The sequence below is a fragment of the Sturnira hondurensis genome, unplaced genomic scaffold (assembly GCF_014824575.4).
Source record: "Sturnira hondurensis isolate 20B ecotype Veracruz unplaced genomic scaffold, ASM1482457v3 Scaffold0006413, whole genome shotgun sequence".
Lineage (NCBI taxonomy): Eukaryota > Metazoa > Chordata > Mammalia > Chiroptera > Phyllostomidae > Sturnira > Sturnira hondurensis.
This window is the reverse complement of record NW_028079044.1, coordinates 26,267,035-26,284,013: the sequence shown is the minus strand read 5'-3', so window position 1 is coordinate 26,284,013 and position 16,979 is coordinate 26,267,035. Positions and strand designations below refer to the sequence as shown.

General features: G+C 39.0%; 1 protein-coding gene across 5 annotated transcripts in view; it reads left to right on the top strand.

The window, feature by feature from the left end:
* RGS22 (regulator of G protein signaling 22) overlaps window positions 1–11,874 on the top strand; it is a 116,494-nt gene extending 104,620 nt beyond the window's left edge. For 3 of the 5 annotated variants that reach the window (XM_037048273.1, XM_037048275.1, XM_037048272.1), the window contains 4 exons: window positions 7,799–7,897; window positions 9,687–9,780; window positions 9,891–9,974; window positions 11,186–11,874. In XM_037048273.1, coding sequence (XP_036904168.1) covers window positions 7,799–7,897; window positions 9,687–9,780; window positions 9,891–9,974; window positions 11,186–11,196 — 288 coding nt within the window. In that variant the 3' untranslated portion in view covers window positions 11,197–11,874. Of the gene's footprint in view, window positions 1–7,798; window positions 7,898–9,686; window positions 9,781–9,890; window positions 9,975–10,018; window positions 10,283–11,185 lie in introns of all 5 variants that reach the window. The other 2 variants (XR_005066801.1, XM_037048274.1) reach the window with 2 other exon arrangements.
* The last annotated feature ends 5,105 nt before the right edge of the window (window positions 11,875–16,979 follow it).

The window sequence follows — 16,979 nt, the reverse complement described above, 5'->3', positions numbered from 1 at the left end:
GGTGAAAGACAAATACCATATGATATCACTGTTAACAGGAATCTAAACAACAAAACAAACAAACAAGCAAAATATGACCAAAGACACTGAAATACAAAACAGGCTAACAGGGACTAGAGGGGAGAGGGGAGAGAATCACAGGGGAAAAGGGGAAGGACTCACATGAACAAGTATAAAGGACACATGGACAATAACTAAGGTGGGAGGTGGAAATGGGAGGGAGGTGGGGAGCACTGTGGGGAGCAGGGCTGGGAATATAAAACAGAAAACTGTACTTGAGCAAGAATTAAATTAAAAAAATAAAGTAAAGATATACCTTTTACTAAAGAATTTATATGGCTGGGATGGGACCCCTCACCATGACCTGCCCAGTTAGGAATTTATGATCAGATCACCCTTTGAGGTTACTTTCAAGTTCTGTTTATTGCAGTGCCCATTTTTTCTCTACAAAGAATATTGAATAGATGTAAAAGTAATATATTGAACACTTATATCTGTCCAGGTCAAAACAAACACTGTTAACATTCTATTTCATTTGCTTTTTTTTTTCCCTTAAGGAATAACAGATTGCCGAAAGAGTGAACTCTTTATCCCAGCCCTGAGCTCTATCAGCCTCCCCATCCCCAAGAGCAACCATTAAGTTTGGGATATATTCTTCCATCTCCTTTTAAAGATAGTGTTTTACTCATGTATATGAATTCATAAACAATGCAGGGGACTACTTTGTACGTATTTTAATGTACATAAACTGTACTATATTGTATTAGTCAGCTAGGGCTACCATAAGAAAATTCTGTAGACCGGGTGGCTTAAACATCAGAAATTCACTTTTTCCCAGATTTGGACGCTAGAAGTCCCCCATCAAAATGCCAGCTGATTCAATTTTTGATGAGAGCTCTCTCCCTACCTTATACATGGCCACCTTCTCCCTGTGTTCTCAAAAAGTGCGGAGAGAACATGATCTCGCTCTCAATCCCTCTCTCTACCTCCCTCCTTCCCTCTGTTCTTCCCTCTTCTTGTAAAGCTACAATCCCTTTGTATTAGGACTCCACCCTTACAACCGCACTTAACTTTTGTGACCTCCTGCCAATGACGCTGTCTGCAGGGAGTCACACTGGAGATTAGGGCTTCAGTGTATGAACTTGGGGGACACGGTTCATCCATAGCACGTGCTGGGCAACATGTTTTTCTCCATCTGGCTTTTTAAACTCAGTTTTGTCTTTTAAGTCTACCTGTACAGCTATACTTGGATCTAGTTTATTCAATTTAGTTGTTACATACTCTTCCATTCTGTGAATTCATATACTGTTTTCATGTAATTATTTCTCTGTTGTTGGACATGTGTTTCCAGTTTTCACCTTTACAAATAGCCCTTCAGACGACATTCTTGTAAATGTTTCCATTTTCATGTGTATAGTTCTGGGGGGAATGGCTGAGGAATAGAGGGCGTGTGTTCTTAGCCGAGTAGGCGCTGCTCTCTCACTTTCCCCGTGAACGTGTCAGTGTCTGTTTCTACCAGCAGTCTATGAGAGTGCGCTCAGCCTCTCCCAGTTTGGTAGTCCTCATTTAGCATTTAGACTTTAAAGTGTTTGCCAATCTGATGAGGAAAAATAGTATTCATTATTGATAATGCATTTATATTTCCCTACTTATTAGTAAGGTGGGACAACTTTTCACACGTTACCTGACTATTCAGATATTTTTATCTGTATTGTAATGAACCTTTGGATCAATTTGGGGATAATTGATATCATAACAATAAGAGTGTCTTCCATTCCATGAACACAGTATATCTCTACTTGGTTCTTTAATGTCATTCAGCAGTGATTTATAGTTTTCAATGACAGGTCTTGGACATATTTTGTAAAATTTATTTCAAAATATTTCATATTTAAAATAATGGTGTTGCTGGATAGATCTGCAGAGCATTATGCTAAGTGAAATAAACTAGTCAGTGAAAGACAAATACCGTATTTCACTCATTTGTGGAATCTATTGAACAAAATAGACCAACAAAATAGAGACAGACTCATGGACGCAGAGAACAGATTGACAGCTGTCAGCAGGGGTGTTGAGAGGCTGAGTGGAAAAGGTAAAGGGATTACACACACAAAAAAAAGAAAAAGAAAAAAGGAGAAACCCCTCATAGCTACAGAAGAGAACAGCATGGCATTACCAGAAGGAAAGGAAGTGGGGGGACGTAGCGGAGGGGACATGGAGGATGAATGCTGATGGAAGGAGACATGACTTGGGGTGATGAACACACAGTACAATGCACAGAGGACGTGTTGTAGAATTTGACCCCAGAGACCTATATAATTTAATTAACCAATGCCAACCCAATCATTCAATTTAAAAATAAAATAAAATAATGTTGTTGCTATAATATTTTTACTTTCAAATTCCAAATGATTTTTTTTGAAAAAATTAATTTGAAATAATTAATTCAAACTAACTTATCACAGTAAGTTAGTTTCAAAGATAGTAGACAAGTCCCATGTACCCTTCACCCAGTTTCCCCCGATGGCTACGTCTTGTAAGAGTGAAAACAGGAAATCGACATTGCTAAAGACTTTTGTATAGTTCTGTGGCATTCCATTTCATCACATGTATGGATGCAAGCAACCAACCCTGCATTCAAGATACGCTGCAAAGATCTCCCTTGTGACCACAAGTCACATCCACCCAAGCATCCCCAATATCTGGAAGCTACAAATCTGTCCCCTGTTTCTGTAATTTTGTCACTTTGAGAATGTTATGTAAATGGAATCATACAGGATGTGACGTGGAGACTGGCTTTTTTTCACTTGACATCAATGCACCCAAGATGTCAGGCATATTCATAGCTGATCCTCTTTACTGCTGAGTAGTGTTTCATAGTGTGTCTGTGCCACAGTTTAAATATTAATATAATGACTTCTCTCTTCTTTGTTTTGTTTACATACATTTATTTAATGATAGCTTTATTAAAATTTAATGTATTTCATAAAATGAAATAACATAAAATTCACACTTTTAAAATGTACCATTTTGTGGTTTTCATATATCCACAGTGTTGTACAGCCATCACACCTACTACATTTTAGAATATTTTCCTCACCCCCAAATAACTCTATACCTGTTCCTCCCCATTCCTCCCTTCCTCCGTCCCCTGGAAGCCACTGATCTGCTTTCTATGTCTGGATATTTCACATAAATGAAGTCATACAATAAATAGGTGGCCTTTTGTGACCGACTCCTTTCACTTGGCGTATTTTCGATGTCCATCCACGCTGTAGCAGGTGTCAGGACTTCATTCTTTTTATGGCCACATAATATTCCAATGTATGCCTGTGCTACCTTCTGTTCGTTCATTTACCAGTTGATATACATTTGGGTTGTTTTCCCTTTTTGGCTATTATAAATAATGCTGCTGTGCACATTCTTGTAGAGTTTTATGTTTGGACATGTGTTTTCATTTTCCTTGGGACGTAGCAGTTGAATTGTTGGCTCATATGGTAGCTGTATGTTTAACCTTTTGAGGAACTGCCAGACTTCTCCAAAGCTGCAGAACCAGCTTGCTCTCCTTTGATGTTTGCACAGTATCTTTTTTCATTCCTTTAGTACCTGTGTCATTATTCTTGAATTAAGTTTCCTCTACACAGCACATAGTTGGGCCATTTTTTAAAAATCTACTCTGCAAATCTCTGTCTTTTAATTGCTGTATTTAGTCTATTTATCTTTAATATAATTAGTGACATGATAATTCTCAAGTCTGCCATTACATTCTTTGTTTCTTTTATTTTTATTTTTTTCGCTTTCCTTTGTCTTGCATTCCTATGGATTACTTGCATATTTCTTAGAATTTCATTTTGGTGTGTATTTGTTTGTATATTTCATTGGTTACTTTAGATATTGCCTTATCCATACATAACTTATTACAGTCAATTAGTGTTGGTATTTTACCAGTTGAAATAGAGTCTAGAAACTACCTCCCTTTAAGTCTCTTTCCCCACACCTGTTTATAATTATCTTAAATATTTCCTCAACCTATATGGAGAACCACATCAGAAAATTTAATAATTTTTGCTTCAACCATCAAATATAAATTAGTAAACTCAAGGGTGGGGGGAAGCAAAGTCTATTCTACTTACCCATACTTTGCTCTTTCTTTCTTTTTTTTCATTACATTCCAAGATTTTTTCTGTAGGTAAGGTATTTCTCACTGCTTTCAAGGTTTTTTCTTTGTCTTTAGTTTTCAGCATTTGAGTATGATGTATCTCATGTAGATTTCTTTGGGTTTATTTTATTTAAGGATCGGTCAGGTTCTTGAGCTTATGGGTTTATGTCTTTTGCCAGCCTTAGGAGTGGATTTATATACATATTATATATGTATTATCCACTTTCTTTCTGATCCATATATATAATTTATATACATATTATACATTATTATATATACATATGGTTCAGAAAGAAAGTAAATATATTATGTTTTTGCTGCTCTGACAAAAATAGTATAACTTTAATTCATTCACACCAGATGGCTATTGTTATATTGGCTGTGTCATTTTTTCATTTGACAATCTAAGGGAAAAGAGTACCCTGACTAAGACGTTTTAAAAATTCATGTGGCACACTGGTTGAAAGTCATTGATTTAAGGGAAGGAAAAAGAATGTGTCTAACTTATGTGTGCTTGGGGTTCTTTCCTGAATCCACCTAGGGCATGCGAAGAACTTCACCAATCCAGTGTTTACGTGAGTCTGCTGTGTTTTCTATTAATGTGACCTAAATTGTCTCTCAACAGAGCTTTCATCCTAATCCTTTTCTTTAGACTTTCATTGATCATCTACTACATAGAGTTTTATTAATTGTCCACTACATATTGATCCCTACTGCATAGGCTAAGGTTATGAATGTAATTTAAATAGAGTGTAAGGGAGCATAGACACACATATACATAATTGCAAATGATATAAACAACCCCCCCCCGAGATCACAGAAAATGAGCAATTAATTTTTAGGGGGGAAGGGAAAGATGAACAACCTTTAATAAAAAGCAAATGAAAGCCCTGGCTGGTGTAGCTCAGTGGATTGAGCATGGGCTGTGGACTAAAGGGTCATGGTTCGATTCCCAGTCAGGGCACATGCCTGGGTTGTGGGCCAGGTCCCCAGTGGATGCCATGTGAGAGGCAACCATACATTGATGGTTCTCTCCCTCTCTTTCTCCTTCCCTTCCCCTCTCTCTAAAAATAAAGAAATAAAATATTTTTAAAAAACAAATGAATTAATCTTTAAAAGCATGATTTAATCAAATGATTCTAAATATATATTATTAAATAAATAAATATAGTAGTGAGAAGGATATAAAGAACATCTCTTACTGTACCCCCAGCTCTAAGGAAGAACTTCACAGCTAAGGGTGGTCCCAGATATTTTCAGTTTGCTTAGGTATATGGTAAATATTTTGCCTGAAACAAAAGTTGGAACAGGTGATGTGAGGAAAGTAGAGAAAATCTTGAATTACTACTTGTCCAGGAAACTTAGGATTTATATTTATGTCATCCTTATCATAGTTTGTGGAAATGCAAAGTGATCTTCTTACCCCTCCATATCTGTCAGCTGGTTAACTACTCACAGGGTAAGGTAGAAAAATACTGACAATGTGAAAGTAACCTTTTTGTAGGGTGAATAATCCTAAAGAAAACAAAAGAATTCTACTTTTGAATATTCTTATTCTCAAGTGGGGAACCTGGCCTGCAACCCAGGCATATGCCATGACTAGGAATAGAACTGATGACCTTTCAGTTCACATGCCAGCACTCAACCCAGTGAGCCCCATCAGCCAGGGCTGCCATGGAAAATATAAGGTGAGGAAGACCAATAAAGCAGAAAATGTTTATTCTGGTTTTTTTTATTTTATTGAAGACATGAGCAAATGTTAGAAAAAATAAATATTAGAAATCCATGACTTTTTTGTAACATAAATTGTATACTCTGAAAAAAATTAATTGCTATAAAAAGCATTGGGTTTTCCTTGCTGACCTTGGACATGACTCTTAACTCTCTTAACCCAAATTTCATCTCTCAACTAATAATAATTATGTTAATTTCACATGGTTTAGAGAGATTAATTGAAATATGTGTGGAAGACCATGTAAGCCATTCCACTGTGCAGCTGTACACAAACAACAAGGCATTATCTGATCTGACCCCACAGGGCACGGGGGACAGGAGGGCGGTCTCTGGGTCAGACGGCCTGGTTTTCCGTCCTGACCTCACCATCAGTCACTTCCAGTGTCTAAGGCAAACCACTTCACTTCCTAAAACTTCATTTTCTTCTTCAGTAAAATGGGGATAGTAACAGAGTTTACATCACAGTGTTGTATTCAATAATATATGTGAAACACATCGCATGTCATAAAGTAATATTGTAGCAGTAATTACAAAAATAGTAATAGCAAATATACTCTTAGCAAATATTACAAAAATAGTAATAGCAAATATACTCTTTGTCTCCTATTCTTATGAAGGAATCAAATGGAACTGGGTGATCTAAAAAAGTTAAAATGGAAGAGAATCTGATTAAAGCTTTTATCTAGTTTAATGTAATCTATTTTAATATTAAGTAGTTAAAATGAACAATGGCAAATTCATTAGGAAAGGGTCACAGTGACCTAACTAAATAAGTACTTTAAATTGTTAAGTGGCAAACATAAACAAGGTCAAACACAAATTAGGAAAACATAAAATGTATGATGATAGTTGTAAAAATAAATACTATAAAAGGTAAACACTCATAACAGAAAATGGGCAAAGGGAAGTAACAGGCAGTTCACAGAAGAAATACAAATGATTAAGAGTATGAAAACCCATTCAATCCCAGTGGTAGTCAAAGATGTACAGACTGGGAAAGAAGAAAATATCAAGTGTTGGTTGAGGGTTTGGGAAAGAGGACTACAAACTCACGTGTTATTGGAGAAAGTGTGAAATGGTGTTTTGTTTCTGAAGGGCAGTTTGACAACATAAATTAGAATGTTCATTCTTTTTAATCCAGCAAATACACTTCTAGGAATTTATTCTAGATAGGGGAAATGCACAGCATCATTTATAATAGTAAAAAAATTCAGATTACCTAAATTTCTAACTGTGGACATTGATTAAATGACCTGTGGTTATATCCTTTTACCAGAATATTATTCAATAAATACTTGCACACATAAGACTATTTGCCCATTGAAAATGATGATTCAATTTATTCATTTCATCATCCAACAAATATTTGAATATATACTCTATATTCTACAGTAGGCATACTTGCTGAATGATATGAAGACTCTGCTCTTTGCATTTCTGTTCTGTATTTATTCACATAGAAAAATTTTTTCAAACATTTTACATGAAACATTTAAAAAGATCACATACAGTATAATTCCATTATATATGAAATTTATGTAACAAAATGCCAATATTAAAATTATAGATTAAATGTATACATTTCCCTAGTGAGAAATTTGGATGGATATTCACAAAAATGTTTGTAGTGGTTTTTCTGGGATGCTAAAATTCAGGGGGTGATTTTCACATTCTACTTCATGATTTCTGCCATGAAGAAATTTATTTTTAATATGTATATATTACTATGGAAGAAAACTAATGCCCAAAACAGTAGATGATGTCACACTAGTGATACTGACTTAATGAAACCTCGGGTTGGGGTTCACCACAGAATATTTTTTCATATGCTATTATGTCTCCTTAACTGTAAGTTTATGTTAATATAGCATTACTCTTTTTTAGAATAATTTAATTTAATTACAGGATGGAGTCAAACAATATGCAAGTACTTCAGCAGCTGCTCTCAAAACAGGTGGTTTAGTCAGCGACTCAGTTTTAGGCTTGCAAGCATATGGCCGACAGGTAAGCAAGGGAGATGCGTGGGTATCACTTCTAGAGAGCACTGGGCAGTGGGATGCAATGGCTCAGTCATTGCACTGCAGTACATGTGTGTTTGTTTGAAAATGAAGCTAAAATTACAATAAAAAAGGCATGGGAGGGGGATTTTCTTGAGCCTTCAGAGAACATTAAAATTTCAGCCGATACTGGACAATAAAATAAGGAAAATAATTTCTTGACCCATATGAAGATTTAAGATGCAGAAGTTGAAGTGGTTATCTCATTGAAAAAGAAAGAATAAGGCCGATATAGAACAAAATAGAATATATATAGGTTGATATATTTTGAGGTTAAGAGAGGAAAGAAGAATAAACAAATGCTTAGTCTCAATTTTTTAATTACTGGAATGGTCATAAAACTGGCCAGTACATGACAGTTTTTGTGTTTATATTTACATTTATAACTTGTACATTAACATCACTTCCCTGATATTTCTTAGGTTGAATGTGTGTCCTTTTTAAATGATTCTATTGAAAGTGATCACATCTAAAATAATACCAGTTCAGGAATCAGTCCTTTTGATATTTAGGAATGTCAAGGAAGCTCAGCTACCCAGCTGAGATTACTGATGGACTATGAAGCTTTTATTGGGAGAAGAGAAATATTCAATTTTTTGGAACCAAACATTGAAAAAAGGGGGTCTAAAAGTGCATGACACCTAATAATGACATTTGGAAGTACATTCATTAACAAATGACCAGTCTGAAATTTCAGGAACACAGAATAAAAATAAAGGGAGGAATGTGGATTTAGAGATAACAGGCTTCTAATTTTCACTTTGACACAGTCTGTATTACCCTGAAGACGGAAAAGAAACGATTTGATTTTCTTTGAGACTTTTCTGACCAGTAAACAAAGAAAGGTCGAAAGAAAAGATGATGATGATGATGTCATGTATCTAAGATGAAGAAACTAAATGTTTTTGGACACCAAACGTATTTTATAAATATAAATTATTATTTTTGTTGTTTTCATTATTGCTATTTAATGTGCTGAATTAGTCCCGCAGTTGGTAAAATAATAATATACTGCAACTTAGTAAGCGTGGAATGCGCTGTGCATGCATTTGTTTCAGATAAATTTTACACGTTGAAGAATTGTAATTAATCCACATGCAAAACTAGCCCCCACAAAACACTTGGATCTTCCTGAGCACTTAAATCTATAATCGTATTGAATATCTAAAGCTGTCCAAATAGCTGTCAAGAAATCTATAAAGCTTTTGAGAAATTGTTTCACTGAGAAATAGTAAAGTATCATTCTCATATTCCCCAGCCCCCTTCCAGCCTAGAACAAGGAAATTTAAAATTTTAGGCCAAAGCTACAGGAAAAACGTACCTTTAGTTTATCATAAATGTTCTTATGAAAATGGTTTAAGTTAGATTGACAATGATTTGTAATGCCCAGTTAAAAGGTTAAGAGGGTCCTGGCCAGGTAGCTCAATTGGTAAGAGCATTGCCCTGATACACCAAAGTTGTGTGTTTGATCCCCGGTCAGGGCACGTATAAGACTCAACCAGTGCATGTGTAGGTAAGTGGGACAATAGATCAGTTTCTCTCTCTCTAAAATCAATGGAAGAAAGGTTAAATTGGTACATTCCACTTGAGAAATTTTATATACCAGTAATTATAAATTTATGATAGGTACTCATTTTATCATGTGTTATACTGCAATAAGATGTTCAAAAATAAATCTTCAGTTTATTTTCTAGGGCAAATACGTCTAAAATTCATTTTGAAAATTGTTTTTCTAGCCAAGCTGGTGCTACTCAAAATATATAGAAGCCTTAGAACAGGAAAGGATTCTTCTTAAAGTTCAAGAAGAACTAGAAAAGAAGTTGTTTGCAGGTACTTTTTGCTTTTTGCTTACAGGTGTTATCTTTCGTCACATATTAATTTTAGAGGGCTTTGCCGAAGATTGCTTTACTTGTTTCCTTGTTTCTCTTATTTTTGTGCAGGCATATCATCTTTTACAAATGTTAGTAAGCCTGTTGTTTCAGCTCTGTCTTTGAAAAAGAACTTACCTTCCCAGTGCATCCATATGAGTTTCCAGTCTGTCTCAGTTCCTTCTTCCTTTTTGTTACAGTTCTGCCTTTGCCCTGGCCATTCTGAATATAAAGGGCAGGAAGAGATGAGGACTGACTCCCTCCCAACTGATCTGACCCCTCGAGTTATGAGAATTCCCGTGTGTGTGTGTGTGTGTGTGTGTGTGTGTGTGTGTGAGAGAGAGAGAGAGAGAGTGTGTGTGTGTGTGTGAGTGTGTGTGTCTGGTCTCTCTCTCTTTTTTCTCTGCTGAGGAGGAACAACATACACCTAACACTTCATCCGTCTCCACAGTGACAGCATTCATGTGAGTGTGCACCCTGGTGCCAATAGGTATAAAGTAACTTGTAGACTGAAAGTTGACCCGTCCCAGCCATGCCCCTCTAGTGCACACACCCACGCACTTCCACAGCTGCACACATGCACCTCAAACATATACACACACCTGACACACAGCAAATACACACACATGCACACTAAGCACTGACACCCCCCGCTAACAAATGGATGAAGAGGAGCCCTTTGCCTCTCTTCTGAGTGGCACAGTCTGAAAAGCAAAGCCTCTGGGAAATGATCATTCGTTGCTTCTGTTCACTCCTTCTCTATGCCTGTCTTCCACAAGGAACATGTATGGAGGCATGGGCTCTGGCTCAGTTTCCCAAGTTTTTCCAAGCTGCATTTTCCCAAGATAGGGACACAAGAAGGGAGCTGAAAATCTAGCCCGAGTCCTTCTCAAACATGGATATTGATGGGATTATTCGGTTTTGATCGGGTGCTCATTTTAGACTTTAACAATGCCCCCGTACAGTAGTGTGGTGGTACAGCACAGTGTATGTGTGACCTGTTGACCCACGACTTGAAGAACCCAATAAAAGTCCCCTTTCTCTGGTCTTCTATATTGCAGCTTACCTTTTTATTTCTCAAAATCCCTAGTGTTCTTGTTCTCAAGATGGTTTGGTGGGCAGATCTTTATGTTCTGAGCCTGTTCATCCTTTTTGTCTTTTGGTTTGGCCTAGCCACCACAGCTCTCTCTCAGCCCCCCTTCCCTCAGACCAGCCTCACAGTGCCCCCAGCACTCAGAGTATGCCCACACACCCGTTAGTTAATTCTGTTATCCTTATTGCAACCCTCCATGAGATGTTTGGTTTGCTTTGGGTTTATACTTTCTATATCTCCTTATGTTTTCAACCATTTGTTTTTCTTTTTGCAGGAATTGTTTAAATCAAATGCGACTGGCATGGGAGCACAAGTGATTTTTCAGTGGTCCGCATTAGAGCAAGCCTGCCATCTAAATAAGTTTGACTTGTTTTACTCCCACAGTTTTAAAATTATAGCTATTCTGCACACAGGACATACAGATTATAAAAGTTTTAAAATTTACTTAGAATCAAGCTACTATCTAGGTTAGAAAAAATAAAAATGTTTTGCTTATCACAGAGCTTGAGGAAGTATGCTTCTCAAATAATTTTTTCAGCAAATATTCCTTGGGCGTCGCTGTATATGGTTAGCAGATATATTTAGCAGGTTGTTAGGAACTAAAATGCCTGGCAATAAGCTGGTCCTAAACCTAAAGGGAAGAGCTTTCCCTGCCCTGCCCCGTATAGTAAAACAGTGGTTGTCAAACTGTGTGTGTGCAAGGCTCCCCAGTGACCTCCGCTAGCCATGTGGATTCTTGGGCTCACTTCTTGGGAGTCTGATTCAACAGTTCTTCAGCAGGACCCAGGAATCTCCCTCTTTGAGATATCCTAGGCGATTCCGGTTCAGGTGTTCCACAGTCACTCTGCGATACGCAGGGTCACAAGAGAAGAGCCTTAAAAGGTAAAAGCCCTCTGTATGGAAGAAGGTGAAGGGATCAGCCAAAGGTACATAACCCATGGACACGGACACCAGTGTGGTGATGGCCAGAGAGAAGGTGGTGAGGCCGGGTGGAGGTGGGCAAAGGTGGGGAAATGGGGACACCTGTAATAGTGTCAGCAATAAAAATCAAGCCCTGGCTGGTGTAGCTCAGTGGATTGAGCGTGGGCCTGCGAACCAGAGAATCGCGGTTCGATTCCCAGTCAAGGCACATGCCTGGGTTGCAGGCTGGTTCCCAGCAGGCCAACTCCCAGCAGGGAACGCATGAAAGGCAACCATACATTGATGTTTCTCTCCTTCCCCTCTAAAGATAAATAAATAAATAAAATATTTAAAAAATCAAGTTTAAAAAAGCTAAAAGCCCTCTTATTAACTGAAGTTACACTCATAGCAGAGAGAATTCAGTCATGCATATTTTTTAAAAGTCCTCATCTGAGGACACCCTTATTGACTTTGGAGACAGGAGAAAGAAGGGAGAGAGAGGGGAAGATGCAAGAGACAAACCTTGATCAGTGTCCCATCATACATGTCCTGACTAGGACCAAACCCTCAACCCAGGCATACACCCTGACCAGAGTTAAACCTGTGACCTTTCAGTCCATGGGACAATGTTCTAGCCAACTGACCCACACTGGCCAGGGTCAGTCATACACTCGTAACTGTCCTGGAGGGAAAGGGGAGTGTGTAGGAAATGACCTTCAGCACTGCTAGCCTTCAGGACTCAGAAGCTCTGAGGACACTGGCCTGGGTCCCAGGGTCGGAAGCATCAGGCTTCTGCTCCAGTGCAGTCTCAGAGAGTGTTTTCAAGGTAGACATGGCCATTTCTAATTCTCAAAAGACATTTTAAGGAAGGAAAGCATCAATGGGCCCACTCCAGAGATCTTTTTTCCCCTAATGCAGTGTTTTTTGGACACTTTTTAAAAAGCATGAGGATTCTGTAGTTTCCGCTGTTCCCACACTGCCCACAACCCATTGTGACTGTGAAGTTTTTGTGTGTTTTCCATTTGTTGTCCTCGTTCTTTGTTTCATTTTTTTGTATTCCACTCTCTTTCTGAATTTTTTTGTTTCAATGGAGCATTTTATGTGATTCCATTTTTCCCCTCTCAGCCTATCAAATACACTTCTTTTTAAAATTCTCTTATTGGTTGCCCTAGAGTCTGCAGGTTTGCACCGAGTAGGTTGCTTGCCTGCAGTTTTTGTTGTTCTTTTTCTCGAGTTCTGTTCTTTTATTTGTGAGACATTCTTCCTCTCCTCATCCCGGCAGCCTCCCTGTGTTTGATTCCACATGTTAGATGAGCTGCTACCTCTTCTGGGCTTGGCAGAGTGGCCTAATGTAGCAGGTAAGGGTCTGTAGGGTGTGGCTCTGTAGGGTCCAGGGCACAGCCTCCTGGTTCATTGGAACTGGACACTCCAGGTGAGCTCCCTGCCCACTGTGGGCTGTGTATGCTGTCCTCTTGCAGATGAGCCTTGATTGCTGTTGGCACATCAATGGGAGGGATTTTCCCCAGGCTGATTGGCTATAGGAACTTAGTGGGACCACTGCGAAGGATCAGCTGTGCAAGGGCCCATCCCACAAAGCAGGACTTACTTCAGCAGGGCTCTGGTGCCTGATGAGCCCACCCCTGGAGTGTGTTACTTGTGGAGATGGTTGTGTGATGTTTTGACATGGGCTAAAGCTGTCTACCAGGGACCCTGGCTCTGGGGCTTCCCATGAGGTACAGGTCAAGGTTAGCCACTGCCTGTGTTCTGCCTGGGGCCACTTGGAATGAGCTACAAAGCAATCTGCAGATGGTTGCCACTTGTGCTGGGCTTGGAAGTGCCCAGGAAAGGCCAAGTTGTGAAGCAAGGCCAGCTGTCATTAGTGCCAAGCCTGGGACCACTTAGCAAGAGGTACAGGGCACCTGCATGCTGAGGTCAAATGCTGCCTGTTGACAGATTTTAGGAAAGTCTGAAGCATGAGCCTAAATGGTCCATTCCTATGAGAAAGCCACGGGAAACAGTTTGGGTGGGACCACGAGGTGGGTGGGGCAGGGTCTCAGGTAATCACTAGAGCAGGGTGAAGAATAATAGCCAGGTCCATGGAGACTCGGAGGATGTGCTGCCTGCCTGTGCCTACAGGGTGAGGGCTCAGCAAAGGAACAATGTCCTTTGCCAGCACTTCCGTCTAGGAAAAAGCTGTTTCTCCAGCTCTCACCCTGAAGTTCCTCTTGTTTGTCCCTGGAGCCTTTGGAGCCACTTCCCCAGCACTGGAGCTCAGAAGGAGTGTGTCTGAGTAAGTCCATTCACAGCCCCCTTAAGAGGAACACCCGGGACGCCAGTAGCCCCTTGTCTCACTCAGTCACAACCCCTGCTGGTTTTTACAGCCAGAAGTTGTGGAGACTTCCCTTCCCAACACTGGAACCCTGGGCTTGGGGATCTCATGTGAGGCTGGAACCCCTTGCTCCACAGGGGAGATCTTGGCAGCCAAGATACCGGTCCTGATTTTCATCCACCACACGGGGCTGTGGGACCAGCTTGTTCCACTTCTCTGCCCCTCCCACCAGTCTGGGCATGGCAGCTTCTTTATATCCTTAGTTGTAAGGATATAAAGACTAAGGATCCTTAGACTTACATTGGGTTGGATTTCAGGCAGTTCTGAATGATGGTGGTTCCGTAGTTTCACTGTAATTTCGATGTAATTTCGAGGGAGGATGTGAGCACCATGTTTACCTACTGTGCCATCTTGATGGGAGCTTAAAAGTACTGCAGTTTCTTCATTACCCTCTGATAACACCAGTCACGATGATTGTAGCTTTTGTGCACCTGCCTCTTTCCCCAGTAAAGCTGGTGTTAGACTCTTCACTTCAGTGCCTTATATGTTATAGAACAACTAGAAAGTAAGGGTTCATTAAATATTTGTTTTAAAAAATGAAAATATCAGCACTGTAAAGTCACGGGAGGTAAAGATCACTGCTCATCTAAGAAAGGTCAACAAAATGCTACTCGCAAAAAGTTGCCATTAGTAGTTTCACAATTATAAATGAGTAGTAATGTAGCAATTTTATGTGAAGTGTATCTTCTCTGTTCTATCTACATCATTTTTTTGATCTATGACTACAACTACGTGTCCTCATGCCGTTCAGAGAATGAATTCTTGTTAAACCACATTAAATCGCTTTAGGCCTGGGTGTCTCACCCTGGGCGCTGTTGACACTTTGGGCTGGTGAATTCTTTGCTGTGGAAGTGCTGTTCTGTGCAGTGAAGGATGTCAGACAGTGGCTGTGGCACCTACCGACTCTATGCCGGTCACACCTCCCCGGTTGTGATGACCCCAAATACCTCCAGACGTCGCTAAATCAGAAAACTAGGGTTGGACTTTGGACTTTAGAACATTTTTGTATTTTGTTTTTTGAAACCTCTAGTTACAACGGAACCTTAAAGTTCCAGCTTTCTAGCAAATTATTATTTTTTTTAGAAAAAACATCACACCTCCTAGCTCCATAACTTCACCAACAGTGTCTTCTAACTGATGACGACCTGTTTGTTTTAGTGTCTATATTATACCCACCTGAATAATTTCTCTTCCTTTACGTTGTCTTGGAAATGTAATGACTAACGGGGATGCTCAGGCAATGTTTATTGAATTAATAAAAGTTAAATACATTCTTACTTACATTTAAGGTAACATCACACTATATTTTAGGTAATCTTTAAAGTGCTCTTAAATCTGCCCTGGCTGGTGTGGCTCAGTGGATTGAGCACCTGCCTGCCAACCAAAGGGTCTCTGGTTCAATTCCCAATCAGGGCACCTGCCTAGGTTGCAGGCCAGGTCAGGTCTCCAGTAGGGGGAGCATGAGAGGCAACCACACACTGAGATTTCTCACCCTCTCTCCTGCTTTTCCCTTCTGTCTAAAATAAATACAGTCTTTAAAAAAAATTATGAAAGTGCTCTTAAATCTGACAAGTTTGTACAAATAAAGAAATACTAATTGTGCTATATGCTTGCCTCTGATGTGCTTCTTGGTTTTATGAGTTCTCACAAAGGAAAGACAACTTACTTTTGGAACAGTTCTAGGTTTTAAAAACACACAAGTTACTAGGCATACCATGCCAGCTTATACCCTTAAAACATGGGAAAATTGAGCTCATAATTGTATTATTGTTTGGGGTGAATAAATGTATTTTGAAATAAGTACAACAGTGAAGTAATCCAAAAATAATTTGGCCAGTTGGGTCAGATTCAGCTTGTGTATATTATTTTAAATAAGCAAATTTAGTATTAAAGGTAAAACCTAACTCATATTATGTGTTTTAAATATTTGTCCTTTGCTATATAATTGAAGATTACTTTACAGAACATAATTTGTGAATAATTGTTTTTTTCCCTAATTAGCATATTCTCTAAAATTACAGTGACCTTTTTGCTTCAAAAAAGGTCTCACTTGGCGTGTACTCAATGTCGGTAAAATTGACCTCTAATCTCGAATCTGTTTCTCCCTTTCTGATTTGAGCCATTTACCTCTGAGTCTCAGTTTACTTATATGCAAAGAACAGAGGGCCCTTTCTATCTTAGCTCTAATGTTATGTGATTCTATGAGTTTGTAATAATGGAGCTTTAAAATGTGTAACTGTAGACTTTCAGTGTGTTCCTCATGGACCAAGTATTTCTACATTTTGACTTAGAACTTTCCATCAAAAGATAAAAAGAGAAGTTCTACTTCTATACTGTTTCCTTTTCAATAATCAGGTACATGGGTATAGGCCTGGCCTGAAGTAGTTACTATTTTAGAAACATCTCTATTGTAATCATTATAACACTAACATATGTACTTAGTAAAAAAATTCAATAATACACGATGACGTTGGCCAGCAATCTCCCTCCTTACCTTCATCATGACACAGACTGCTGCCTCCCCACCTACATTCAACCCCTGTTCCTTTCAGGAATGGAATCCCCAAGTTTGAGCTGTGCCCGTGACCTCCTAACTGGAGTTAATGGTCACTTCCCAGCCCACTTCACAGACAGGTAGGCCATGTAACCCATGTCAGGCCAGGGGGATGTGAGAGATATTACATTTGTTTCGGGGGTACAGTATGGTGGTTAGAGAGTTACATAACTCATGAGAAGTCTAGTCCCCGCCTGGCACCACATATAGTTATTACAATACTAT